A 27,236-nucleotide genomic window follows, 5' to 3' on the forward strand; every position below is an offset into this window, starting at 1 on the left:
TGTAAGGCCACTTTCATGGAATTTTGTGAATTGCTCTCCCTTGGGCTGCAGCACAGCAATATCAGAATGAAACCTGCCCTGAGAGTTGAGAAGTGAGTGGCAGTAGATCTGTGGAAACTTGAAACACCAGGCAGCTACTGGTCAGTTGGGAATCAATTCGGAGTGGGGAAATCTACATTGGAGGCTGCTGTGATCCAAATGGCCAAGGCCATCAGTACCTGGGATTCTGGAAAATGTGCAGGACAGGGCGGAGGGCTTTGCTGCAGTGGGAATCCCTAACTGTGGTGGGGTGATAGATGGTACGCACTTCCCTATTAGGAATGTAAATCAATCAAAATAGTTAATGAGTGAAACTATTAAAATTATATCGTTTAACCAGTTAATGGTTGGAGGGCACAGGGCAGTCTTACAGATGGGGGGTCTTACCAGGCATGGTGGGGCTGCTCTCTGAGTTGCTGTAGTGCAGCTGGGAGCACCACAGCATGGTCAGGTCCCATTTTGCCTGCCCCCACCAGGGCTGTCACAGCAGGGCTGGGGCATGCCTGACCTGGCTGGTTCTGATGGCTAGACAACGGGGCTGGCAGTCCAATTAACCAGTAATGCAGTGTGCTTAGTGGGTAACCAGTTAACTGTTTATATTCCTATATCTATTTTGGCACCTGACCACCTTGCCAAAAAGTACATAAATTGCAGGGGGTATTTCTTGCAATAAATTGCAAGTACATAAATTGCAGGGGGGTGGACCACACTAGCCATATTACCAACATCAACGTGGGATGGTCGGGATGGTGGTGGAATGTGCTTTTGGATGTTTAAAGAAAAGGTTTTTGACTAGGTTAGACCTCAACAAAAGCAACATTCTCATTACTGTGGCAGCCTGCGGTGTGCTCCATAATATCTGTGAAAGCAAGGGGGAAAGTTTTATGCCAGGGTGCGGGGTCAAGGCACAGTACCTAGCCACTAATTATGAGCAGCCAGACACCAGGGCAATAAGAAGAGCACATCAAGGGCACTGCAAATCCGAGAGGCTTTGAAAAACAGCTTTGTGAATGGCCAGACAGTGATATGACAGTCATGCGTGTTGCTCTTAATGAGGTGCCACCTGCATTAAGTGTACTTGCTTATAAGCCCTGTAACACCTCCCCCTTCCCATGCAACACAAGCAATAAAGATACTGTTGTTCGGACATCACACATTTTTATTTAGGGAACACAAGAAAGCAGGGCAGGAGCTTCCAGGGTGGGGAGAAGGGAAAGTGATGTATTACAATCCCCATGTTCAGCAGTCACACAGGTGTGAGAAGGACAGCCTTTTATTCCAGGACACATCCCTGGGGGTTGATGTGCCGAATGCCCCCTCTGCATTCTGGGGTACCTGGGAGAGGAGGCTGTGGCACTTGGTGAGGAGGAAATGTTGGTCAGCATGAGCGGAAGGGGGTGCCTGTACATCTGGCTGTCCTGTGAGCCCACAGCATGCGTCATCAGCTCTACCATGACAGTCAAGACATACTCCTCTGTCTTCACAGGACCACAGTTTGTGCATCTGTGACCCCTCACTTTAAGGGCTCTGGCTAAATGATGGCCCTGTCTATGCCTGAGCTGGGAGAGTGAGTTCTAACCAGGTGGCTTGATGGCAGAGGGGCTAGGAGCCTGGAAAATCCCCAAACAGGGAAACAATGGCAGTGCTAGCTTTTACAAAGAGGCTGTGAGAGAGAGGAGGAAAAAAGGCTCAGGCTTTGGGCTGCAGATGGAGGAGCAGCCCATGTCAAAGGAGGCAGAGGGAGACAGCAGACTTAAACTCCAGAGGGGAAGCCTAGAGAAGAGATGTCCCGGAGAGGGACTTTGAATTCTGAAAGGATGCTGCCCCAGGAAAGGGCGTAGAGCATTCTTTTGTTTTATATGAATCTACCTATCTCTTGTGCTGTCTACAGCAAAGGGTCATTGTTTCTTGGAACCCTTACAAATCCTGTGTGTCTATTTCCTTCAGCTGTCAAGTGTCTGTAAACCAGAGTATGCACAAGCTTGGAGCTCTTGAAATAGGTGTAATAGCTATTGGGGAGTCTGTGTGTGTGTGTGTGTGTGTGTGTGTGTCACTGGTCCTGGGATCCTAGAACATCTGGACTACAAAGCCTCTCTCCCAGAACGGGCAACAGTCTGTGTGCAGGAAGCATGCCAGAGAGGCCAGAGGAATAGCACTGGAGCCTACCTGGGTTCAGGAAAGTTTAAGAGGACACAGGTGCGTACAGCATAGTGGGACCCAAACACAGCAGCCTGCTGATTATCCCACAGGAGAGTTGACCAGAGCTGTGACAGTCATATTCTTACATTTAATCTAATTTAACTTTTCCAGGCAATTCTTCATTTTGTCAGCCCAACTGATATCATGGTACCTTGAGTAATCCCAGAAAGCCTTAGGGCTGCTCTACACTTAGAAATTCTACCAATTCTATTTTGGTTGTGACAATTTTCTTCCACTATTTGATCCGAGGAAGTGGGTCTGGCCCACAAAAGCTCATCACCTAATAAACCATCTTGTTAGTCTTTAAACTGCTACATAGTCCTGCATTTTGTTTCAGCTACACCAGACTAACACGGCTACATTTCTCTCACTATTTTGGTTTGAGGCATTTTTTTTCTAACATAGACCAATAAAAACTCTCATGTGGACACAGTTACGCCAGCATAAAGGTGTCTCATCTCTGTTGAACGGCCTCCATGTGAGGCACTGTTTGACACTTTATCATTACACTGATATTGCAAAACTTCCTTGTGTGGATAAGCTGTTCCAGTGCAACTCTGGCTGTGAGAGGCCAAGCCAAGGAATGTCTCAAATGCAAAAAGACCACAGTGGTTTCATGCAGATATTTCATATACAAAAATGTTGAGCTTGTGCCCTCTGGACACATGTGCAAGCAAACTATAAAAATGCATCTGTCAGGAGAAAATGTCAGTTTCTCACATATAACCCCTCCCTCATGTGCACTGAAGAAATATATGTGCCAAGAAGTCAACATATTGGTGCTCTGTCAGAGTAAGGAGAGAGAAGCAGATAATGCAGCCTTAAAATGTGAAAGCTATATCTCATGGCAACTGCTCACTGCAGAGCTGGACGAGACTGATTCTGATCTAAGCAAATTATAACCATTATAACCATTCTGAGCGACTTCTGTACTGTGTATGCCAGAGGTCCAGAACAAGTGCATCACAGCTAAAATAATTATGCATTTAAGGCCCAGACCCTTAAAAGTGTTTGGGCTCCTAACTTCCACTGAAGCCAACGGATTACCTTTGTGGATCTGATCCTTCACTGCTACAACCCATTCTAGTCTGAAGCGATTCACCTTTTCCACACACAAAGGCTACGTCTACATTGGCCCCTTTTCCGAAAGGGGCATGCTAATTTTACAGGTCGTAATAGGGAAATCCGTGGGGGATTTAAATATCCCCCGCGGCATTTAAATAAAAATGTCCACTACTTTTTTCCGGCTTTTAGAAAAGCCGGAAAAGAGTGTCTACACTGGCCCCGATCCTCCGGAAAAAAGCCCTTTTCCGGAGGATCTCTTATTCTTACTTCAAAGTAGGAATAAGAGATCCTCCGGAAAAGGGCTTTTTTCTGGAGGATCGGGGCCAGTGTAGACGCTCTTTTCCAGCTTTTCTAAAAGCCGGAAAAAAGCGGCGGACATTTTTATTTAAATACCGCGGGGGATATTTAAATCCCCCACGGATTTCCCTATTACGACCTGTAAAATTAGCATGCCCCTTTCGGAAAAGGGGCCAATGTAGACGTAGCCAAAGTCGAGCCCAGCACCTCTTCCACTAAAGGTGCCTGGTGCCCATTTTCTTCATTCACCGGTTTCAGCTAGAATGTCCGCTCTGCTTCCTGCAGCTTCTCAGCCAGCCCACCCTGGCAGACCCGGCTACCGCTGTTGCTTCACATTCATACCACATTGAAAATTGCAGCCCTTCTCTAGAAAATGAATTTCTAAGGCATCCCACAGATCCAACCTCTGCAAGGACCCTTTGCAAGTCTCTTTACATTTTTAGGGCAAAAGGGCTGATATCAGGAAACAGAAGGGAACTGAAATCTGGGGGACGGCTCTAATGAAGTGTCCTGTGTTCGGGATATTAGACACAAGAGGAGCCAGTAAACACCAAAGATAAACTGTATCTCTAACTTTATTATACACAGAAAAGTAAAGGAAAGAAATGTAGAGTTACATAAATCCATTCCAATGAATGGGCTAGGTAGCACAGACAATATAACAACATCTACACCTGGGGCAGTACACAAGATATTTAACTTTACAGATATACGCATACATGTACTTATTTCTATAAAACACACGCAGTTCCACTGTTAGCAAATTATAATTGTCAGATGAAAGGTTGTGGCCTCTTTCTTTCCCCACACACAGAGGCGTCCACAATGCAGTGAGTGGAGAAAGAAAGAGGCCATGACCTTCTGTCTGACAATTATAAGTTGCTAATGGTGGAACTGTGTGTGATTTATAGAAATAAGCAGGGCTCGCCGAACCATGGCGAGCCCCGCTTGCCAGCCATGCTGTCCGGCGATCTGTGCATGCGCAGATCACCCGAACCCGGCTCTTCCAGGTTGTAATCTACTTGCCACGGGCGAGTAGATTACATAGTTTGTCAAGCCCTGGAAATAAGTATATGTATGCTTATAACTGTAAACTTCTTAATTGCAGTGAGTAAGGTAGTGGGGACCCCTTACCCCATCCCTTCTACCGATTATGTGTTACACACCTATATTTATACTCGGCTTGGTTGTTCTAATCATCTCTACCAGTCAATGTATTGTATAGGGCACAATTATGTATTGTATAAGGCACCTATTATGCTCATATTTGGAGTACATTCTGCCACGCAGAATATTGCTAAAACGAAATGCGTAGTTAACAGTTTCATGGCTGTACGCTGTAATTTTTGCTTATCAGAACAGAAGTACCAGTACAAGGTTGCTTGTTGTGTGTTTTTTGTGGTCTCACTGTATCAGGCTTAATCTGCATAGTTATGCAAAACAATTCCTGACTCTCACAACTTCCTTTAACCCAAGCCTTGCCTGCGTGTTTTGGCGCACCAGACTTGAACCAGGTCTGGGGTTTGCTTTTCAGGGGTCTGCACTGTAGTTGAGGCAGACATTAATGTCAAGGCAGGGCTGTCCATTCTTCCCTACATGGAGTTTCTGAGGGAATATAGGAAAGGCAGAGGGGTACAGGGATGGAATTAAGGGGGTAGTGTAGCCTCTGTTTAAATGGAATGGATAGTTCTGTGTTAAACTACAGTACCCCTATGGAGTGAGCTCAGTTCGGGTATGCGTAGACTTCCTGGCTCCGTCGACGGAGCCATGTAGATGAGTTTACTAGACATAGCAAAATGAAGCAGCGATTCAGGATCTGACAACAAAGGGTTCTGGGGTCGGCTGATCCCAGTCTAGACTACTGTGCTGTGCCAACAATCAGCTGATCAGCACAGTGCGGCGGCCATTTTGATGTAAATTAAGTGGCGATTATTTAAATCGCCGCTTCATTTTGCTATGTCTAGTAAACTCATCTACATGGCTCCATTGACAGAGCCATGTAGTCTAGACACACCCTTCCTGTGTTGCTACAGTCTTAAGCTCAACAAGTTGAAAGTTTCTCGTAATGATTCCCGAGGCTTTAAAGACACACACAGAATGAGGACTGCAACCATAAACATGATCACAAGTAGGAATCTTGTCCGTATTATAAATTTTAATAAGCAGATGATTAAAGGTACAGCCCCAAACAAATACATAAAACCTAAGAGAGCCCTTGCAATAACTGTTGCAGTATTCAGTCTCATATCCCCAAAGATGATATAGTATAAGATGGCTCTCTCAACAGGTGTCATCAATAGAGGAATGATTCCTGCTGATCTTCCCCTGTCTGCATTATGGAACCACCTTTATCCTGTTGTTATCATCAAGCCTAACACCTTGTGCATATGCATGAAGGATTTACAACCTTCCTTTTCCTTATCTGTACTTCCACATCCCTTAAATGTTGGGGTGCCCTGCTTATTAGTGGTCTCTCATAGTTCCTTTAATTCTCGTTAGGATCTTATAAATATTGGCATCAGCCTGTTTTTAGGTGATAAGAGCAGAACTGCCCATGATGTTACAATCGGGTATCTTGCGGTTTACATGGGTACGTTGTGGTCTACCTTTCCAAAACATGACCTGTTGGCACATTCTTTACTGTAATCTTGTAATTTTTCTGGCAGAGGGTAATTCTTAAGTCACTTTTCTAACATAGCTACACAAGGCTTCAAGAGGCTTGGCACTTTTCTAAGCTGAAATTTTACAGGCCTGCACTGGAAAGCTTTGCAATACAGTCTATATATCTGTCTGTCTGTCTATCTATCTACCTGTTAGAGATTTGTGCATCTGTCTGTGAGTCCATGTGTTGAAGAACTCCTCCTAAGTGATAAGAGTCAGGACTGCCATATTTGGTATGCAGCTTCCTTTTCTCCAAACTTAAAGCAAGGTCAGGTTTGGTTGTGCCAGGACAACTGAAAGCACCAGGAAAGGAACTGTTTTCCATAACATAGAGAGGGAGGGGCTGTTCAGAGGGATGTGATATTGAGTGGCCAAAGCTGGAAGCGAGCCTGTAGGGGAGAGCTATTCTGCAGAGAGACCACAGGAGGCAGCCGTATCATCAAGGGAGTGGCCAGTCAGACTGGGGCTCTGCCATCTTGCCTGGCAGTACACTGCATATGTAGCCCTCCTGGGGCCCTGCCTCAGACCCTTCCCCCCCTCCTGGTCCTTGGCTGCAGTGCTGGAGAGGATGAGAGAAAAGGCCCATGGCAGCCAGGGCTGGGGTGGGGAGGTTGAGGAGAGAAAAAGGGTCCCTGGCAGCCAGGGAGATCTGGCGGGAGAGAAAAGGTTCCTGGTGGCCGCGGGGAGCAATCTGGAGGGGAGAGATAGGGTCTGTGCTGGATGGGAGCCCCGCTCTGAGCCCCTCTTGCACCCTGCCACCCTCAGCCTCCTGTACTTCCCCCCTCACATTTCCAAGGCCAGGCCCTGCCCTGACTTCTGCACCCCCACACTGCCAGCTCCCTACCCTGAAGGACCCAGGCAATGGTGGATAAGTCTTCTAGTATACCCAATACGCACATATCAGTCCTGAATGCTTGTCATTGTTGTGTCAATCTCTTTTATTGGACTCATTTCTGTTGGTGAGAGAGACAAGCTTTTGAGCTAAACAGAGCACCTTTTCAGGCCTGTGAAAGGTACACAAAGGCTCTGTCTATAGTACCACTTTTGTTGGTGAAACTTTTGTCTGTCGGGGTGTGGAAAAACACATGCCTCACTGACATCAGTTTCAACTACAAAAGTATTGGTGGGCACAGTATTATGTCAGCGGTAGATACTCTCCCACCGACATAGCTTGTTGGGGGTGGTTTAATTTTGTCAGCAGGAGAGCTCTCCCCTGCCAGCATAGGCTGGCTACATGGGAGACCTTACAGTGGTACAGATGCAGTGTAATCCAAAGGATAGACATAGCCTGCACCTCGCAGCTAAATAGAAGCTGTATTAGATAGTTTAGCAAAAGTAGTTGGCACATACAGGCAGTCCCCGAGTTACGCGGATCCGACTTACATTGGATCCGCAGTTACGAACGGGGCTTTTCTCGCCCCGGAGGACGGGAGCGGCGGGACGCCCAGATGCACCACGGTCCCACCGCCTGCGTCCTCCAGGGCGAGAAAAGCTGCTCCGCGTCACCTTGGTCTGCTGGGGGGGGGGAGCCCCCCCCAGCAGACCAGGGAGATGCGGAGCAAAGCCGCGGAGGATGTGGGCAGCGGGACAGCTGCGGCGCGTATGGGCTGTCCCGCTGCCAGCGTGCTCCGCGGCTTTGCTCCCCGTCTCCCTGGTCTGCTGGGGGGGGGGGGCACAACTAGTGCGCCCTCCCCCCCCCCAGCAGACCAGGCTTTTCTCGCTGATGACGCCTGGGGTAGAGCAGCTGGGGCGCTGACAGGTACTTGACCAACTGGGGCACTCCTCGGCGCTACTTGACCAACTGGGCAGCACCCCAGCTGCTCTGCCCCAGGCGTCCCCAAGTCAGCTGCTGCTGAAACTGACCAGCGCTGACTACAGGAAGCCCGAGGCAGAGTTGCTCTGCCCTGGGCTTCCTGGAATCAGCCGCTGATCAGTTTCAGCAGTGGCTGACTTGGGGACATCTGGGGTAGAGCTGCTGGGGTGCTGCCGGGTTGGTCCCCGCAGCGATGAGTTGCAGCGCTGCGGGGACCTACCCAACAGCGCCCCAGCTGCTCTGTCCCAGGCGTCCAGATTCAGCCGTTGTTGAAACTGATCAGCGGCTGATTCCAGGAAGCCCAGGGCAGAGCAACTCTGCCTCGGGCTTCCTGTAGTCAGCCGCTGATCAGTTTCAGCAGCAGCTGAATCTGGACGCCAGTTCCGACTTACATACAAATTCAACTTAAGAACAAACCTACAGTCCCTATCTTGTACGTAACCCGGGGACTGCCTGTATTCTGAGGCACCACTCAAGAAGAACTGATCCGTTAACAATCCATTAGGGGATGGTGGCAGAAGAATATGAGGCAATAATGAGGACACTGTAGTCAAAATGGTGAATTGGCCACTTCACTTTGAATGGTTCCTTAGAACCGTGGTGTGCAACCTTTTTTGATCTGCGACCCCCATGCTGCGGGGGCTGCCAACTGCTGGCCCAGCTCCCGGCCAGCTGGATCTAAGCACTGCAACTCCCCGGGAAAACATCCACGACCCCCTTGGGGGTCACGACCCACAGGTTGTGCACCGCTGCCTTAGAATATATGCTAATTACTTAGGCTAAACTATCTGTTTGATCTTGTATTTAACTGTGACTGTGACACAGGCTTTGTCTACTCTTCAAAGTTTAAAGCATTGTCGTGGCAGTGCTATTAGCCCCAAAGTGTAGCCCCAGCACAAGTGCTGGGAGAGAGATTTCCCAGTGCTCTATATAAGCCACCTCCACGAGGGCTCGGAGCTAGCGCCTGGTGCACACTGGCACTTTGCAGTGCTGTAACTTGCTGCACTCAGGGAGGGATGTTTTTTCACATCTCTGAGCCAGCGCTGTAAAATGCCAGTGTAGACTTGGCCACACTGAGTAGAATTTGTGTGTGTATATATTACAGTGCTCTTGATTCCATTTCATTCCATTCAGTGGAAAAAAACTGTATGCTATCATATTATTTGAGAAACAGTATGTGACACCATGCAATTAACACTGGATTGTATGCTTGTACAAGGGGAAGAGCTAAAGGGCTGTGGTCCAATGCCTCCCCCCTCCCCCAGGGCCAGGCACCCCCATGCCCCCCTAACCTAATGCCTCACCCCCCTCCCCGAGCCAGGCATCCCCAACCTAATGCCTCCCTCTGCCCCCAGAGCCAAGCACCCCCAACCTAATGCCTCCCCCTCCCACAGAGCTAGGCATCCCCAGAGCCAAGCACCCCCAACCTAATGCCTCCCCCAGAGCCAGGCACTCCCAGCCCCCCCAACCTAATGCCTGGATCCCAGAGCCACTGTCACCGCCACACACTTCTTCCTCAGGCACTGGGGTGGTGCGAGTACAGTGGCCAGCTGTTAGCAGGCACTTGATGCCTGTGCAGAGTGGCCCGGCTGGGCACAGTGCTCCGAGCGGCTGTCTGGCTGTCATCTGTACTTGGCCATGTGCTCTGAGCGGCCAGTGGGCCACACTTTATTCTATTATAAAATGTAGTGACAGGCTGCAAAAAATTTCAATTGGGCCACATGCGGCCCTCCAGACACTTGTTTGACATGATCTAGCACAAGGTGTTTTGACAAGGTTTTGCAATGCCTCTTGGGGCCAAATGAGTCATGCAGGAGTAGCTGGGAATATGACTGCAACATCCCATAATGCAGTGTTCTCCATCCAATAATTTAATCTGTATTCCACAAAGTTTCGTACCGCCTCAAAAATCTCTGCACACCTGCATACCTCCCCCACTGTCTGCCGCCTTTGACAGAAACATGGATCATCCACAGCTCTGCATGGCTACGAGGCGCATTGCAAGCACTGTTCCTCTGGTATTGGCTGAGCAGCCAAGGGGAACATGATGATTTCATAGGGGCTAGATTCTTGCGGGATATAGAAAGAAGCAATTCAAAGTCATGGGCAGAGTTCACGGAGAAGCTGGAGACAGGGCAGTGCTGGTTCCGGGTCCAAGAAACAAGCACTGAATGGTGGGAACACATTGTAATGCAGGAGTGGTATGAGGCGCAGTGATTGCAGAACTTTCAGATGTGGAAGGCCACATTCCTGGATCTGTGTGCAGAGCTTGGCTCAGCCCTCCCATGCAGGGACACCAAAATGAGATCTGCACTGACAGGAGAAGTGAGTGATCACTCTGGAGAACTTGTAACACCCAACTGCTTCTGATCAGTTGCAATTCAGAATCAGAAAATCCACCATGAGGGTTTTTATGATGCAAGTGTGCAGGGCCTTTAATTGCTTCTAGCCACGAAGGACACTTGACTCCGGGCAGTGTGCAGGATGGATTTGCAGCTATGGGATGGAGTGATAGATGGCGCACACACAACTTCATTTTGCCCCAGAGTACACCAACAGAAAGGGCTGCTTTTCTATGGTATTGCAAGTGGTGGTGGATTATCAGGGATACTTTACTGACATCAGTGCAGGATGGCCAGGAAAAGTGCATGGTACAGGAATCTTTAAGAACACAGGGCTGTTCAGAATGCTGTAGATAAGGACTCTCTTTCCAGCAGAACCTGCGGATTACCACTGGGCATGTTGAAATACCATAGTCCTCCTGGCAGACCCAGTCTTCTCCTTGCTCCCATGACTCATAAAGCCATGCAACACCCACCTGGGTAGCACAAGGAACACTTCAGCTACTGGCTCAGCACATGCAGAATGGTCATTTGAGAGGCCACCTGCACCATCTACTCACAATACTGGACCTCAATGAAAAAAATATTCCAATGGTGATAGCTGTGTCCTGCATAATATCTGTGACGCAAAGGGAGGATAGGGAGTTTCCACCAACGCAGAAGGCCAAATACTAGGGCTATAAAAAGAGTTCAGTGTGGAGCTATTCGCCTCAGGGACACTTTGACAGACCATTTCAATAGTGAGAAATAGTAATGTGTGTTGCTGTAATGCACTCTACCGGGCACTGCTCTTTTGCACCCCAGTATGAATTTTGTAATGAGCATGGTGTGTATGGTAATTTAACAGTGAAAGTGCATCTGTTACTGTTATCTGTGCATGATATCAGTGGCAGCCTACATATGTTGTGAGCTCATAAAGATGAAATACGTTTTAAAAAAAAGTGATTTCTGTACTCTCATACGGGGAGGAACGGCAGAAGCCATGGGGCGTGTATGTGTATGGAGCTCCCCAAATGCAGTTCTCTGTGGGCTGCAGAGGGAGAAAATCATGGGACTGGTGAACGTGAAGGTCAAAAAGAGTTTGTTGCATGTCTGTTTCCTGCATGAGAAGTGCTAGCATTTCTTGTTGCACATCTCTCTCCTTTTCATGTGCCTTTCTTTTCTACACAGTATCCCTCTCTATGCCGTCTGTGGGGGTGATCTTCCCATCCCTGTACTCAGTATCTGAAGCAGCAGAGGCTTACAGAACCTCTGTGTACGTCTACAACAACTTCTTCCCTCTCCTTCTTATTTCATAGATGGATAGATTTTAAGGTCATAAGGGACCATCATGATCATCTTATCTGGCTGACCTGCTCCACTGATGCAGATGGAGAGCCCCTCAGTGCCACATTTTCATCTGCAAAAGACAAGGTGCAGAGGTACTATTGTCAGTGTATTTATGAGGTAAATGGAAACTTTCTATATAGAGCGGCGAGGAGTCCTGTGGTACCTTATAGACTAACTGAAGTGTTGGGAGTATAAGCTTTCGTGGGCAAAGACCCACTTCGTCAGATGCATGTAGTGGAAATTTCCAGAGGCAGGTATAAATATGCAGGCCAGAATCAGGCTGGAGATGACAATGTGGATCCAACCAAGGAGGATGAGGCCCACTTCTAGTAGCTGATCTGGAGGTGTGAATTCAATCTCCCTGGACACACAATTGCAGATCTAAAAGTAGCCATCCTGCAGCAAAAAAACTTCAGGACCAGACTTCAAAGAGAAACTGCTGAGCTACAGTTCATCTTCAAGTTTGACACAATCAACTCTGGATTAAACAAAGACTGTGAATGGCTCGCTAACTACAAAAGCAGCTTCTGCTCTCTTGGAATTCACACCTCCAGATCAGCTACTAGAAGTGGGCCTCATCCTCCTTGATTGGATCCACCTCATCATCTCCAGTCTGATCCTGGCCTGCATATTTATTCCTGCCTCTGGAAATTTCCACTACATGCATCTGACGAAGTGGGTCTTTGCCCACGAAAGTCTACGCTCCAACACTTCAGTTAGTCTATAAGGTGCCACAGGACTCCTCGCCGCTTTTGCAGATTCAGACTAACACGGCCACCCCTCTGATACTTTCTATATAGAGGTCACTCCCCTTGATCTACACAATTTGCAAGCACTATATTCTTAGTAGGATTCATAGAATATGGCAGCGGTCCCAACTATACTGAATACGTGCCAGTAGGGGAGGGGGCGAGTTAGGGAAATATCGGGGAGGAGCTCAGGGGCATAAGTATATGCATATGGATAAGGCCCTACTTGAATTGTGGGATGTTATCTAAATAATTGTGTCTGAGTTGTGGACAATTCATGGAAAATCATGGAAAAGCAATGGACCTTCACTAATAGCAGTAGTTTCATAAAGCCATAATAGACTTATTTAAGAAAAATTGCTGGAATGATGTAAACACTCAACTGTTATGTTATGCCTGCTAATATTTTGATAACCAAGCATTTTTCTGCAACTACCTTAAATTCATTTTAAAAAAATGATTGCTATAATATAAAATTCAGAAGACTAAAAATCTTACCCCAACTGGTATAGAAATGAATCCAGTGATGTTTGATTTTTACATTTTACAGACATTGAATATTAGTGCAGTATAGCCCACTACATGTTCCTTCTTCGCATTGTGAAGACTTGTACTGAGATGCTGTATGCTCAGCATCCACAGAATTTAGGCAAGATTGATAGTGATCACATGCTAACTCTGGGAAATGCTGCAAAACTTTTGTCTGGGGGCAAGATGTGCTGTAACTTCATGGCCAAGCATAGGGACTGCCTCCAGAGGGAGTGCTCTGCTCCGATAACATGTTCATTTGTTTCATATCAAATACCTGAACTGCTTTCGTAAATGACAGTCCAGGCTGAATGAACCTTGGCCCTTGTAAAGCTGGTCCGGCAACACTTTCCTTGTCATCTTCTTCAATTTATCTGCTGGTTTCTTGATTGCTCCTTGTAAAAACATATTTCACTCTTCATCTTTTCTTTTGCATTGCAGTCTCTCCAATGTATCCAATCTATTACAATGTTGTGTGACTGATGGATAGAAACAGAATATGTCTCAAAAAATGTAATAGTTTTCATCAATAATTTGGCATTCTGAACAATGAACTGTAGAAAGTTCATGTCATTCAACAGCGAAACCAGTCTGTTCATTACTTGAGTGTCAGGTGAAATCTTCATTTCTTTTTCAATACAATCGTAGAAGACACTTACATGCTCAGCATGGTAAAATACTGCTTCAAACCATAAATTCCATTGTGTCTTTGCTGGTTCTGGACACTGAAGCTGTGTCTAGATTACATCCCTCTTTCGACACAGGAATGTAAATTAGACACTTCGAAATTGCAAATGGGAGTGGAGATTTAAATCCATAATTGCATAATGGCGCTCTTTCAAAAAAGAGCCATTTTGAAAGTAAAACCGCAGTCTAGACACAGTTCTTTCAAAAACGGCAGACTTTTTCGAAAGATCCTGTACTCCTAATTTTTTGCATCTGTATTTGGAATTTGTTTCTGAATATAATTCCTTAACACTGAGGCTACGTCTAGACTGGCATGATTTTCTATAAATGCTTTTAACAGAAAAGTTTTCCATTAAAAGCATTTTTGGAAAAGAGCGTCTAGATTGGCACGGACGCTTTTCCGCAAAAGTACTTTTTACGGAAAAGCGTCCCTGGCCAATCTAGATGCGCTTTTGAGCAAAAAAGCCCCGATCGCCATTTTCTCGATCGGGGCTTTTTTTCAGAAAACAAATCTCAGCTGTCTACACTGGCCCTTTTGTGCAAAAGTTTTGCGCAAAAGGGACTTTTGCCCGAACGGGAGCAGCATAGTATTTCTGCAAAAAGCACTGATTTCTTACAGTAGGAAGTCAGTGCTTTTGCGGAAATTCAAGTGGCCAGTGTAGACTGCTGGCAAGTTTTTCTGGAAAAGCGGCTGATTTTCCGGAAAAACTGGCCAGTCTAGACACAGCCGGAGTGATTCAAATTCTTTACTGATATATTTGCACTTGAGAATTCCATGATAAGTTCAAAATATGCCACTTTTCAATGTTATGACTAAACATTGATATGACAGTTGTTTGACATTTTGCTATTGATATCAGATCTGTTTGTTTTGCAATTGGCCTTATGATGTCAATCAGAATTTAAATGAATATCAACACTCGACTTAAGTGCATCGTCTAACAGGAGCGATTTGTGGGGGAGGAGCACAAAGAGTCACATGCCCCTCAATTGCAGAGGGGAGGGGCCTATAGCCTTAGACAATTCGGGTCAACCGTCCTGGGCCTTATGCTTTGGGAGACCCTGGGACCTGCAGCAGGGATTGGGCCTGCCCCTGTAATCACCAGCAGTAGGGGTAAGTGGAGCCATCTGTCCCCAGTCTGTTCTGCTCTCTTGACTGCCAGCTCCTCTGCTGGCAGTGCCAAACTTCTCACTAATTCTCTGGGCCACTTTGCTTGGGGGAGGAGCCTCAGGGGAGAGGTGGAGCAGAACTGAGGCAGGAAGAGGTGGGGTTGTCTGAGGCTGTACAACCTCCTAGGGGTGACCCTTCCCAAGCTAGGGGTGGCACAGGGAGGAATCACATGGGGGGCAGTCTTGTGGCTGGTGGCCCCTTGTATCCCACCCCAGTAGTTGCCATTGTCATCTAATGTGACATTACAAATGCTACAAAACAACTTCCCACCATCAACATGCAATTGCTGGGATATTGCTGTGCTCAAACAGAAGCACTGATATGTTTCACAGGTTTTATGTCTTTAGCAGGATTCACCATTTTCTTAAACCGTGGAAGAACTGTATTGTGTGTAAACAACTGCTTATCTCCTAGCAACATACATCACAATATTGGATGAGTTCACTCTTGTTTGAATGCGCAGGACAAATTGAAGAAATATCACCGAAGATACTCTAGATAAGGAAGGAAGCACTAATGGGCAAAAAGTGTATGTTGCAAACCTCAAAATGTATGCAAAATTGTGGACTGTGCAAAGTAAGTTAATTAAAGCCAAAATTGGAGTGGAAGCCTAATATTGTGTGATCAGTAATTCCTATTGTATTGCGAATGAAGCGGGCGCTCCCATATAGGGCAACTGAACTGAATTTTTCCATGGGTGATGGTGATTTTAGCTGATATCTCACCCTTTAGGGTAACAGAAGCTGAAAGGGAACAGCTCATACAAGCATCTGGCTGTAAGTCCTGGGCCACATACTTTTAAGCAGCCCTTTGTGCTGCAATGGTACCTGCTGAACTATCCACGGAATGGCACAAGAAAGTGTCCTATCAAGGCAGTAGAAATAAGGCAACATTCTTCAGAAACTTTTGGCAGAGGATTGCACGTTTACTCTTTGTTGGCCTCTTTTGCCTTCTGGTATGCCTGCTATAGCTCGTTGGCTTTCAAGCAGCATAGCCACTGGACCCTCTTTTAGCCTTCTCCTCCTGGGCCCAAGTGATCTGCTCCAAGATATCAACATTTCTAAGGCTGGATTGGAATTATGTCTACACAGCCTCACTTTCCCACAGGCCCAAGATATCCAGCACCTCCTCGGTGCTCCAGGCTGGAGTGCATTTGCTGCAGGGAGCCAGCATGGTCAGCTGGGCAGTTGCTAGGTGTGCTTTCCAAGCCAGGACACCAGGACATGGAATTTCAAAAATTCATGGGACTTTAAAGGGGTAGGACATGGACCTGGCTAGTGGGCAGCGGAATTCAAAACGGTGACCAGAGCAGTCAAGGTGGAGCACTGTGGAACACCTACCTCCTGGAGGCCACTAAAGCTGATGAAAACAATGCAGAGTCTACACCCACACTGCATTGATATAATTGCATTGACCTAGGCACTACACTTCTCATGGAAGTCGCACTATTAATTCAGTATAGTGGGTGAGCTATTAAGAAATTACAATTTGTGTTCAAGTGCTCTCCTAAGGGAGGGTTAAAGAGCTTGAGGTATCCCACAGGAAGAAGTTCCCAAGTGCATCTTCCTGGGTTCTCAATGGGTTTTTTGCATTTGGGTGGTGGCAACATACCCACCCAAGGCTAGGGAATCTGCGACCTTGGGGAGTTTTTAAGCAGAAGTCTTTAGTGGCAGGGTATTTTAAAGTTTCTTGTGGGCCCCCATCCTCTGCACTCAAAGTGCCAGAGTGGGGAATAGCCTTCACAGTGCAGCACCAATATTGTGGTAATATGGGTGTGTACGTGCATCTACTTCAACAGTAGAAATAAAAAAACCTAAATATAATATATATTTTAAAAAGTTATAATCATAATGAACCTAAGGCAGCCCAAGAGAGAAAAGGTGTCACAGTGAAGACTGCTGTGGTGGCAAAATGTCACTATTTGGAGCTGTGATCACACAGAAGGACAATTCTGCCACCTACACCCATCTCTATGAGGGCCTCACAAACCCTACAGCAAGGAATTTGGAAGGGGTAGGTTTGGGGGTTTGAAGGGCTGCCCCAGACCCAGGGCTGCAGTGAAGAGAGGAACCCCTCAGTCCTCTCTCCCTGTCTCAGCTCCAGCTGGGAGAGAGGCATTTCTTCCCATAGCAGCTCCAGAACTAGGAGAGACAGGGTCTCTCCCACCATAGCCCTGGGTGTTGGGGAAATGCGTCTCTCTCTGGACACTGTATCCCAGCATGCCCCAAGCTCCCTACCCCCCACTTCACCACACTACCCTCATTACCCTCACACATCCCCTAATTCTCCCCGCTTCACCTTCTTACGCATCCTCTCCAGGGTCCAAGTTCCCCTGTGACTGCGTACCTGCATGGCTCCACTAATTAGGTGCACAGTCCTTGATGCCTTGTGCAGCCACCCAGGTATGTTCCTTAAAGAGAATGCAGGTCAACATAAGCTGCCTGTCATCTTTTTAACTCTGTAGTATGGACAAGGCCTTATTCATACATATACCTATAACTTAAATGTATTAATTGCTTATTGATTACGTGTGACATGATTTCACCGCAACAATAAATAACACGATCAAATGACAAAATGAGCTAATTGGCTCCATAAGAAAGTTGATGGAGACGGAGGCAAGATATGTGAAAGGCTGAGGGCTACTGGGATAGAGAAAGGAGAGCAGAAAATTGAAGGAGATGGGGGGTATATTAATAGGGATGGGGCCTGGAAGGGAGTGGAGGCTATGGGGGAAAAGAGGGGAGTGTGCAAAGCTGGATTATTGAATAGGCCTTTGGGGTCCATGCCCAGCCAATTGGAGGGGTCCCAGTGGCAGAGCCACTCAAATTCCATTACCCCAAACATCAGACGAGTGGGGCAGCTTTCTTAGCAGGTTCCCACTCTTCACTCACAGTCTCTAACTCTACTCTCACACTCACTCATACGCATCCAGCCCCACACACTTTCACACCTATATACATGGGAGGGGGAATAACTGAAAACTCGATCATGCTTTGGCCTCTGTATGTTTAAAATCTCAAACTCCAGCCTTTTTTCCCATTGTCCCAGCCACCAAATTCATATAAAAACCCCGGAAGATAGGAGTACAAGGTGTGCTGTCACCTACCCCTACCTTTTATGCAGCAACCTGGAGATCTAAACTTGTGTCTCCAGGTCTAGCTTCTCTCATGCTCCAGCCTCAGAGCCCTATCATCTTAGTGCAGGCCTGAACACAACCAACCTGTTCTTGCAAAAGCTCCTTAACAAGCCCAGATGGTCACTAGGTGGCACCCTCCCCTCCCAGAATCTTGGGCACTTAAATCTTCCTGTGTCCCCGGAGACATGGAAGACACACATGTAAGAAAAGACCAAATTATCTGTCACACATCAGAGCTGAAGCAATGTGCTGAGCAGGGGGGTGAAAAGTGGCAGGTGTGTCATCTCTGTGTGCTGAGAGTTTGTAGTGAGATCAACTAACCCATGATCTTGGCACCTCTTTAGCAAAAGCAGAGGCATTTTCCCTTGCTGCGTCCAGACTCAGGGTTTTTTTCAAAAAAAGTAGCCTTTTTTCTAAAAAACTTCACCTGCGTCTAGACTGCAGCCGCGTTCTTTCGAAATTAAATCGAAAGAACGCGGCTTTTCTTTCGACGGCGGTAAACCTCATTGCACGAGGAAGAACGCCTTTTTTCGAAAGTGCTCTTTCGAAAAAAGGCATTCTTGAATGCCAACAGGGCTTTTGAGAAAGAGAGCATCCAGACTCACTCGCTGCTTTCTTTCGAAAAAGTGGCTTGCTTTTTCGAAAGTACTGCTTGCAGTCTAGACGCTCTTTTTCGAAAGAGGCTTTTTCGAAAGATACTTTCGAAAAAGGCTTGCAGTCTAGACATAGCCTTAGGAGCTCATCTAGGCTATGTCTAGACTGCAAGCCTCTTTCAAAAGAGGCTCTTTCGAAAGAGAGCGCCTAGACTGCACGCGGAATTTCGAAAAAGCAAGCTGCTTTTTTGAAAGAAAGCACCCAGTGAGTCTGGATGCTCTCTTACTAAAAAGCCTGTTTGCTTTCAAGAACGCCTTCTTTCGAAAGAGCACTTTCGAAAGAAGGCGTTCTTCCTCGTGGAATTAGGTTTACCACCGTCGAAAGAAAAGCCGCATTCTTTCGATTTAATTTCGAAAGAACGCGGCTGCAGTCTAGACGCAGGTGAAGTTTTTTCGAAAAAGGCTACTTTTTTCGAAAAACCCCCTGAGTCTGGACACAGCCCTAGAGTTGGTTCTCTCCCTGAGCCCAGGGCTCCAAGCTCTGGCAATGTCATCGGCCAGATTCTGGTCTCCTTTAGACTGAGTGTAAATCTGGAGTGACTCCCACATGGGCATTATCCCTGGTAGTTAGGGTGGATTAACCACTGGGACGATAAGGTCAAGGGGGACGGGAGAGGAGGAGAAATAAGAGCCCCAAGGGCTGGGGCGGCTCCCACTCCCCGCTGCAGCCCCGGGAGAGAGCTTGTGCAACCCGTTGGGAGAACAAAACTGTCCCAGTTTCGGGGCGAGGGCAGAAAGGCGCACAGGGTTGGCGGGCCGCAGCGGGGAGAGCGGTTTGCGCGGGACTGTGGGTGCAAGGCGCTGCGGCCGAACAGGGCGGAGCAGCGGGGGAAAGGGGCTCCCGCCACTTGCAGGGCCGGGGAGAGGGACAGGAGATGCGGGCAGCGCTCGGCCTCAGGCGGGGGGCGGGACGCTGCGCTGGGGTGGAGCCACTGGGCTGCTTTCGCTTTCGCTAGGGCGGCGCCTTGTCGCACCCTCGCAGGCGAAGGGAGCGAACCCGCCGCGCCCCCCCCCCCCGCCGGGTCCGACCCCAGGAGCCGACATGGGGCTCGGCTGCCGCCTCTCCGCCGTCGGGCTGCTGCTGAGCACCCTGCAGGGTAAGAGTGGCCCCCGCCCCGCCGCTAGACGCTCTCCGCAGGGCAGGGCGTCCCCAGCCCCCGGCTGCTCGCCACCCCAGAGGGGGTCGCATTTTGCTTGCTGCTCCTCCCGCTCTCGGGCGGGATCCGGGCTGGACGTGGTGGGGCAGAACAGCCGCAGCCACGAGGAGTCCTGGCGCACCGTAGAGCCCGCCAGGTCCATGTGTTCTAGCCCCTCTCCAAGGCAGGAAGGACTCCCCCTCGTTCCTGTAGTAGATACAAACAGGGCTCCTCCGAGAGCGGCCAGCCAGCTCAGCCGCCCCGGCCTCACCCTGCAAGGAGCGGGCGGGGGGTTCTTCTGCTGTTGTTTGTGGAAAACACTTTTCCCAGCCAGGAAAAATTGTTTTCAGCTTGAATCAAAGTGAAGGTCAGAGCCAGCTCCCTTGCAATTACGGGAAGCGCTGGGACGCGCCCAGAAAAAGAAGGTGGCGGTGAAAATGGCTCCGTCCATTGCCTACCAGTGTCTTATCTAGAAGTTTTATGGCTTCTTGATATTTGCCAGTCTCACAGAGGCGCTGCAGCTGAGAACTGGAGTCTCTCTTCTTTTTTGAGCCTCAGAAACAAAATAGTTTGCTTCCACCTCAAATTGACCGGCCATGGGCAAACTCATGCCCTTAACTTCACTGGGTTTCAGTGTGGGTAAGTGGAGTCATTTGCAAGGTGAAGGCCTAGGTTTTATCGTTACACCTCTGGAAACCTACTTAAAGAAAATGGAATTCTGCATAGATGTGATTAAGGGCCTATCTCGGCTCTGAGAAGTTTTAGTATTGATGCATGTGGCGGAAAGAACCTAGCTGGGGTTTTGCAGGGCTGACTTTCAGAAAAAAAGATAATTTGAACTGTAACCTGAAAATATTTAATCTAGAATTACTGAGGTCTGGTCTACACCTAAAATGTCGGTTGATTAGGGCTGGATTTGCAATTAAGCAGGTGCCATATCTCCATAAAACTGTTTGCAACAGGAAGATCAGCTGTAAGAAGAGCTTGAAGATGCTATGCCTAGGAGTTGGTAAGGTGTAAACCTAAGTCAAGTCCAAGGGTGGTAGGTATAAGAAGCAAGAGAAGGCATTGCCTCTGCTGGGTTTAGTGTTCAACCTTTCCCATTTCCTATCTGTATTCTGGGCCTTTTAGGCTCCCACAGCAGGCTGTTGTTAATGTTTCATTGTTGCATTTCTTATTAGGGATGTTAAATATCGGTTAATTGAACAGTCGATTAACCTCATGAATTCTTATTGGTTACTTGATTATTCTATAGTCCCCGGGGTGGGGCCTCGGTATCGGAGTCAGCAGCACGGGTTGCCAGGCGGAAGCTGGTCCATCAGGGGAGCCAGTTTAAAAATGGGCTTCCCTCGAGAACCTGCTGCCCTGCGCTGCTGCCTCTGATACAGAGGCAGCAGCATGGGGTGGCAGCAGCCCCTCTCTGGTGGGGCTCAGCTCCTGGACCCAGCGCAAACTTCAACTAAGCCGGGTTGCCTTCCCACCTAATACACTGCAGCAGGGGTATGACTTGGATTCAGCACAAGCCAGAACTGAGCTGGGCTGCTGACCAGCCTGATAACAAATTTACTGGTGTGCAGGGAGGGAGGAATGTGTGTAGTCTATAGCATTAACCAATAAGATTTTGCTCATTGGTGGTTCAACTACACCAGTGGTCCCCAACGTTTTGGGGCTGCCAGGCGCCTGGGGGCTGGCCCTCAGATCCTACTGCCCTCAGACCCTACTGCCCTCCCCCCCCAAGGGCTGCTGCCACCCTGCTGTGCTGCTGCCTCTTTATCCGAGGCAACAGCACAGGATGACTGGCAGCCGGTCCGCGAGGGGAGCTGGTTTTTAAACTCTCTCGCAGACCAGCTCCTACCTGGCCTGACACGCTGCTGCGTCTGATACAGAGGCAGCAGCACGGAGTGGCAGGGGGCTCCTTTGGAAGTGAGGTGCACTGGCTGCCAGCCACCCCCAGGGACTATAGAATAACCCAGTGGTCCCCAACCATTTGGGGTTGCCGGGCGCCAGGGGGCGTGGCCGTTCGCCCGCCGGGCGCCCGGGGGGGGGCGGAGCCCCCCATAGCCGCATTCCAGGGGCTGGCGCTCTCCCCTCAAGCGCCACGCGCCCAGGGCCGGCGCTCTCTCCCCCCTCCCTCCCCCAAGCGCCGCGCGCCCAGGGCCGGCGCTCTCTCCCCCCTCCCTCCCCCAAGCGCTGCGCGCCCAGGGCCGGCGCTCTCTCCCCCCTCCCTCCCCCACGCGCCTGGGCCGGCGCTAGCGCTCTCTCCCCAAGCGCTGCGCGCCCGGGGCTGGCGCTAGCGCTTCCTCCCCCCCCCCCCAAGCGCTGCATGCCCGGGGCCGGCGCTGCGCTCTCTCCCCCCCATGCGCCGCGGGGGGTGAATCCGCGGCGCCCCCGGGGCCGGCACTCACTGTGAGCCACTTGCCTGGGGCCGGCTCCGGCACCGCGCATGCGCCACCTGCCCGGGGCCAGGCCAGTCCTGAGCATTTGGCGGGCACAGACAAATGCCCCCGTGGGCGCCATGGCGCCCGTGGGCACCGTGTTGGGGACCACGGGAATAACCGATAAGAATTCATGAAGTTACCTGACTATTCAATTAACTGATATTTAACATCCCTACAATAGAGCACTGTAGTGTGCTGCTGTAGTGTAGCTATGCTATGAAAGACAATGGGAACGCAGTATGTGAATTTTTCAGAACCACTTTTCAGATTAGAAACTGAATTCAAAAGGCATTATCAAAAACACACACAGTCTGAATGAAAATTCCTTTCCCTCTCAATTATTTGCATTTAATTGCTTCATGTCTATGATGAAGTAAAGCTACATAACCATCAATTATTCATTGAGTTCTCCAGGGCAAACCGGTAGAGAAGACCTGAATTTCTAATGTAAAAAATGTAGAAAAAAACTCAAAAGCCCCAAACTAGCAACTTTTTCAGGCCTTCTTTGCAGATTAAAAATAAGCAAAAAGGGGGCATAAATCCATTTTTCCTCTCAGCTGGACAATAAGGGAGGAAAAAAGCTAATTACAGTAAAACTCTGATGGTCCGGCATCTGATGGTCCGGCACTCCTGATGGTCCGGCACCATCAGGAACCCGGAAGTGCTCCGGGCAGCCGGACCATTGGAGTTGCTCTGCACCCGGCTTCCCCGATTCAGCCGCTACTAAAACTGACCAGCGGCTGAATCGGGGAAGCCGGAGGCAGAGCAGCTGGAGTGCTGCCGGGTAGGTACCCTAGCGCTGCCCCTCGGGGCTGCGGGACCAACCTGGCAGCACCCCAGCTGTCCACGATTCAGCTGCTGCTGAAACTGATCAGCGGCTGACTCCAGGAAGCCGGAGGCAGAGCTGCTCTGCCCCGGCTTCCTGGAGTCAGCCGCTGATCAGTTTCAGCAGCAGCTGACTTGGGTACACCTGGGATAGAGCGGCTGGGGTGCTGCCGGGTTGGTCCCCGCAGCGCCCAGGTGCAGCGCTGCAGGGACCAACCCAGCAGGGCCCCAGCTGCTCTCCCCCAGGCGTCCTGATTCAGGCACTGCTGAAACTGACCAGCAGCTGACTCCAGGAAGCCCAGGGCAGAGCAGCTCTGCCTTAGGCTTCCTGGAGTCAGCCGCTGGTCAGTTTCAGCAGCGGCTGACTTGGGGACACCTGGGGCAGAGCAGCTGAGGTGCTGCCGGGTTGATCCAGTAGCGCCGAGGAGCGGCGCTGCGGGACCAACCCGGCAGCACCCCAGCTCCTCTGCCCCAGGAGTCCCCAAGAGCAGTTGGGGTGCTGCCGGGTTAGTCTCGCTGCGCCAAGGGTCGGCGCTACCGGACCAACCCAGCAGCACTCCAGCTGCTCTGCTGCAGGCGTCCCTGATTCAGGCGCTGCTGAAACTGACCAGCAGTGGCTGAATCAGGGACGCCTGGGGCAGAGCCGGACTATTGGAAGGGGGGGGGGCTATGAGGGATCTGGCCCCAGACACCCTCAGAGCCCCCCCTTCCGATAGTTTGGCATATCTGATAATCTGGCACCCCCTGGGTCCTAAAGGTGCCGGATTATCGGAAGTTTACTGTATTTGGTTAATGTGTCTATCGTCAAACTAGCCCCCCCCCTTCTGGCAGGGGCGGATGAGAGTGCTGCGGGGCCCAGGGCAGCACCGCGGGGCCCCGGACAGCAAAATTTTGCGGGGCCCATCCTTTGACACGGCACATGCGCCATGGCGCCACAGCGCATGCGCGGGGCCTCGGGAAGCGCGGGGCCCGGGGCAGCTGCCCCGTTTGCCCTGCCCTAAATCCGCCGCTGCCTTCTAGAATAAGTGACTGTGGGCCAAATCCTTCTGTGAGTTGCACATATAATTCTTTGGCCCCCATGGTTCACAGTGTGGCTAAAACTGTTTGCAACAAAAGCACTGCTTTGACCTTTTCAAGAGTGTGCCTTACCAGCATTTCATAGTGGGTAAAGCAAGCCTCCCAGCCTATGTTGACAGAATTGGGCAACTGAGACTTGTGCTAGTGCTTTCAAAATAGCTGTATAGGCCACATTTGTGTCTGGCTTAGGATGTAAAACCCATTCCCCTCCTTAGACTTCAGAGCCCGCACTCTAGCCCAAGCCACAGAGTGGTCTCTGCAGCTACAAGCATGAAGCCTGCTTGCGTGAGTCTGTTCCACCTGTCTGGGAGGCTTACTTCCTGCCCAGGACCCAGTGCCAGATTATTCTTTAGTCTCAGGGTCGAGGGTCTATGCAAAAGTTTAGGCCTACACAAAATTTAGGGCCTACAAAAACTTCATAATTGACTTGAAAATGACTAAATCAAACGTAATTTTCTATCTTTACTGAACAAACAACATACAGGTGTAACATACAATTAACTGGTAGGTGTATAGGCGATAGGGCATTTCTCCCTTATATATTTATATATAATCTAATTTAAAGGCCTATGATTATGAGAGTGCCTATGGTCTGCAAAGACCTTTCCGGTCCTGTCAGGACCTCATTGCCTACCAGGTTAAGTGTCTGCAGCATTGCTGTAGTCTGCTGGTCCCAGGGGAAGACAAAGTGGGTGATGTCATAATACACTGTGTTGGACTGTCCGGTGGTGGAAAGAGCAAGATTCTGAATTTCACAGAGTTCTTCCTACTGTTGGGAGAGCGGGAAACTATTACATCATTCATTTCTAATTAATTGCAAATGAATAGCAGTTAATAAGAATATGGCTAGGTGCAGCACCTTACATGGAGATTGGGTGGTGAGCGGCATAAAGGGGAATACACAGAGCAAAAACTCCAGTCATATATGAAGTAATAATAAGTGTAAAGGCCCTGTTACAATTTTAGTAATTGATTACTTGAAGTGTAGCTTGTTCTAAGGCAAACAGAGATACTAATTTTGGCTTAATTTTGAGTAATAGAGTTGTCACAGAAAGTTAAGTGAGGCTGTGGCAATAAAGCTGGATCCATACTTTCCTTTGTTCCCTAACATTTCCTCCGGGGCTAGGGGATAGCAGCAGCTGGGATGTGTCTACACTGTACCATAGCTCAAAATAAGATACACAATTTGAGCTATGTAAATTGTGTATCTTATTTCGATCTTATTTCAAAATAGCTTATTTCGTGCTGTCTACACAGTGCCATATTTCAAAATAAGACGCTATTCCAAAACGTCCCTTACTCTTCTTGGAATGAGGTTTACAGGGATATTGGAATAGTGAGCCTGTTATATTTTGAAATAACAGGCTTGCTGTGAAGATGCTGGATAGCTATTTTGGGATACTCCGGTGTCCTGAAAAAGCGTTGCAGAGTAGACATAGCCTTGGAGTGCTAGGGAGACTGTTCAGTCACATTTTAGCCCCTGTGTCTTCTAACATTGCTTAAGTGTGCAGACATTACAGTTGATAAAATGCTGTCAGCTGCATGTGTCAGCAGCCTCAATACTAGTGCTGTTGGAATGGAACCAGACATAGTGAAAAATTTCAGAGTTGAAAAATCCATACAGTACACAAGACCCAACTAGTCATGTAAAATCCCATTTAATTGGTTAACCAGTTAAACATTATGTTTTACTAGTTTACCACTTAAAGGGGCTGGGCAGGTTAACCAGTACACCTCACTCTTAACACAAGGCTTACTGATTCTGGTTAACCAGCAGGGGCTGGAACACCCTCCCTCTAACCCCTGATGTGGATAAGGGCGAATGGCGGATAGGAAGCCGCTCCAGCCTCTACTGATTAACCGGAACCAGTAAGCCTCACGTGTTAAGGGTGAGGTTAACCGATTAACCATTCACATCCCTAGGCTCAAGAGTGGCTATATAATATACTAGGCATCAGGAAGGGGATTTTTTAAATGAGGACAGAGACACAGCTCAGAACAACTGGGACATAAAGGGTGGAATTAAAAGCCAAAGGCACAAGAGTTAATCTTAAAAAGCATCCTTTCAAACCTGTAAATCCATCTCAGTGGAGACTGCTAGGATAGAGGACACACTTCGTTAAAGGAAGATGTAAAATAGAAACAAAGAGAATGTTTAAGCAACTAAAAGTCAGAGATATAAAGACTAATAAAAATGGCTCCAGCTGCAAAGTTCAAAGGTACATCTCAACTGCTTCAGAATCCTGGATTCAGAGGTCCTGTTTGGAGTCATTTATAGCAGTAGGTCTGAGCAGCAAAATTGGATCAAACTGGTCTCTTAGGTTGGAGGTGGAGATACAGAAGATTTGTGATTTTGTTGTCTATAAGTCGTCTTTAATAACCCAACTTTAATTAGAAAAAGCAGAGATGAACATAGAAGGGTTTACAGGGGGACTAAGGGGAGCATAGGGCTTCAAGAGACTGAAGGAGTACTGAATGTAGGAGAGGCCATGGGGGAGGCCTGTGGAGATGACTGGGTGGTGATTCAGAAGACGGGGTGGGCAGAGACATGGAGGACAGAGCACAGGAGTCATTTATCTGTTTAAAACTTTAATTTTTCAAAACTTTCTAGATATAAAATTTGAAGCAATTTACATTCTCAGTTTGGATAAAAGCTTTTTCTCCCTCTCTCCCTTCTTCTCTGCCATCCACTACTCCATCTCACCCAAGCACGAACCCGACCATCATAGGCCACTCACTTTCAGGAAATGGTTTGGGCTGGAAAATAGCTCATCATCTAACTGCTCATGTCTTTGCAAGAGGTTTCATGAAGAACTATTCACTCTTCTTATAATGTTTTAACTTTAATTTGTGTGGTTGTTTTTAAAATAAACATTTATTTTCTGTGCTCTCGCTTAAATTGATTTTGCCATTTGTCAGTTCCTGGTTGCAGGCTAGTGTGGCATTTATGGCATTAAAATGCTCATAAAAAATTGTCCTAAAACTGCAGTGTAAACAGGAATTTTTTTCTTACTTGCTAGTAAAGCATTTAGCACACTTAGGGCAGTAAAGCAGATTTTGGCCAGTGGGACTCTGTGGGTGCATAGAA

At 48.4% G+C, this 27,236-nt stretch overlaps 1 protein-coding gene across 3 annotated transcripts in view; it reads left to right on the forward strand.

Annotated features, from left to right (window-relative positions):
* The first annotated feature begins 19,610 nt into the window (after window positions 1–19,610).
* CD58 (CD58 molecule) overlaps window positions 19,611–27,236 on the forward strand; it is a 67,327-nt gene continuing 59,701 nt past the window's right edge. For all 3 annotated transcript variants that reach the window (XM_075905602.2, XM_075905592.2, XM_075905610.2), the window contains exon 1: window positions 19,611–19,769. In XM_075905602.2, coding sequence (XP_075761717.2) covers window positions 19,715–19,769 — 55 coding nt within the window. In that variant the 5' untranslated portion in view covers window positions 19,611–19,714. The remainder of the gene's footprint in view (window positions 19,770–27,236) is intronic.

The sequence above is a fragment of the Pelodiscus sinensis genome, chromosome 1 (assembly GCF_052426305.1).
Source record: "Pelodiscus sinensis isolate ZL-2025 chromosome 1, ASM5242630v1, whole genome shotgun sequence".
Lineage (NCBI taxonomy): Eukaryota > Metazoa > Chordata > Testudines > Trionychidae > Pelodiscus > Pelodiscus sinensis.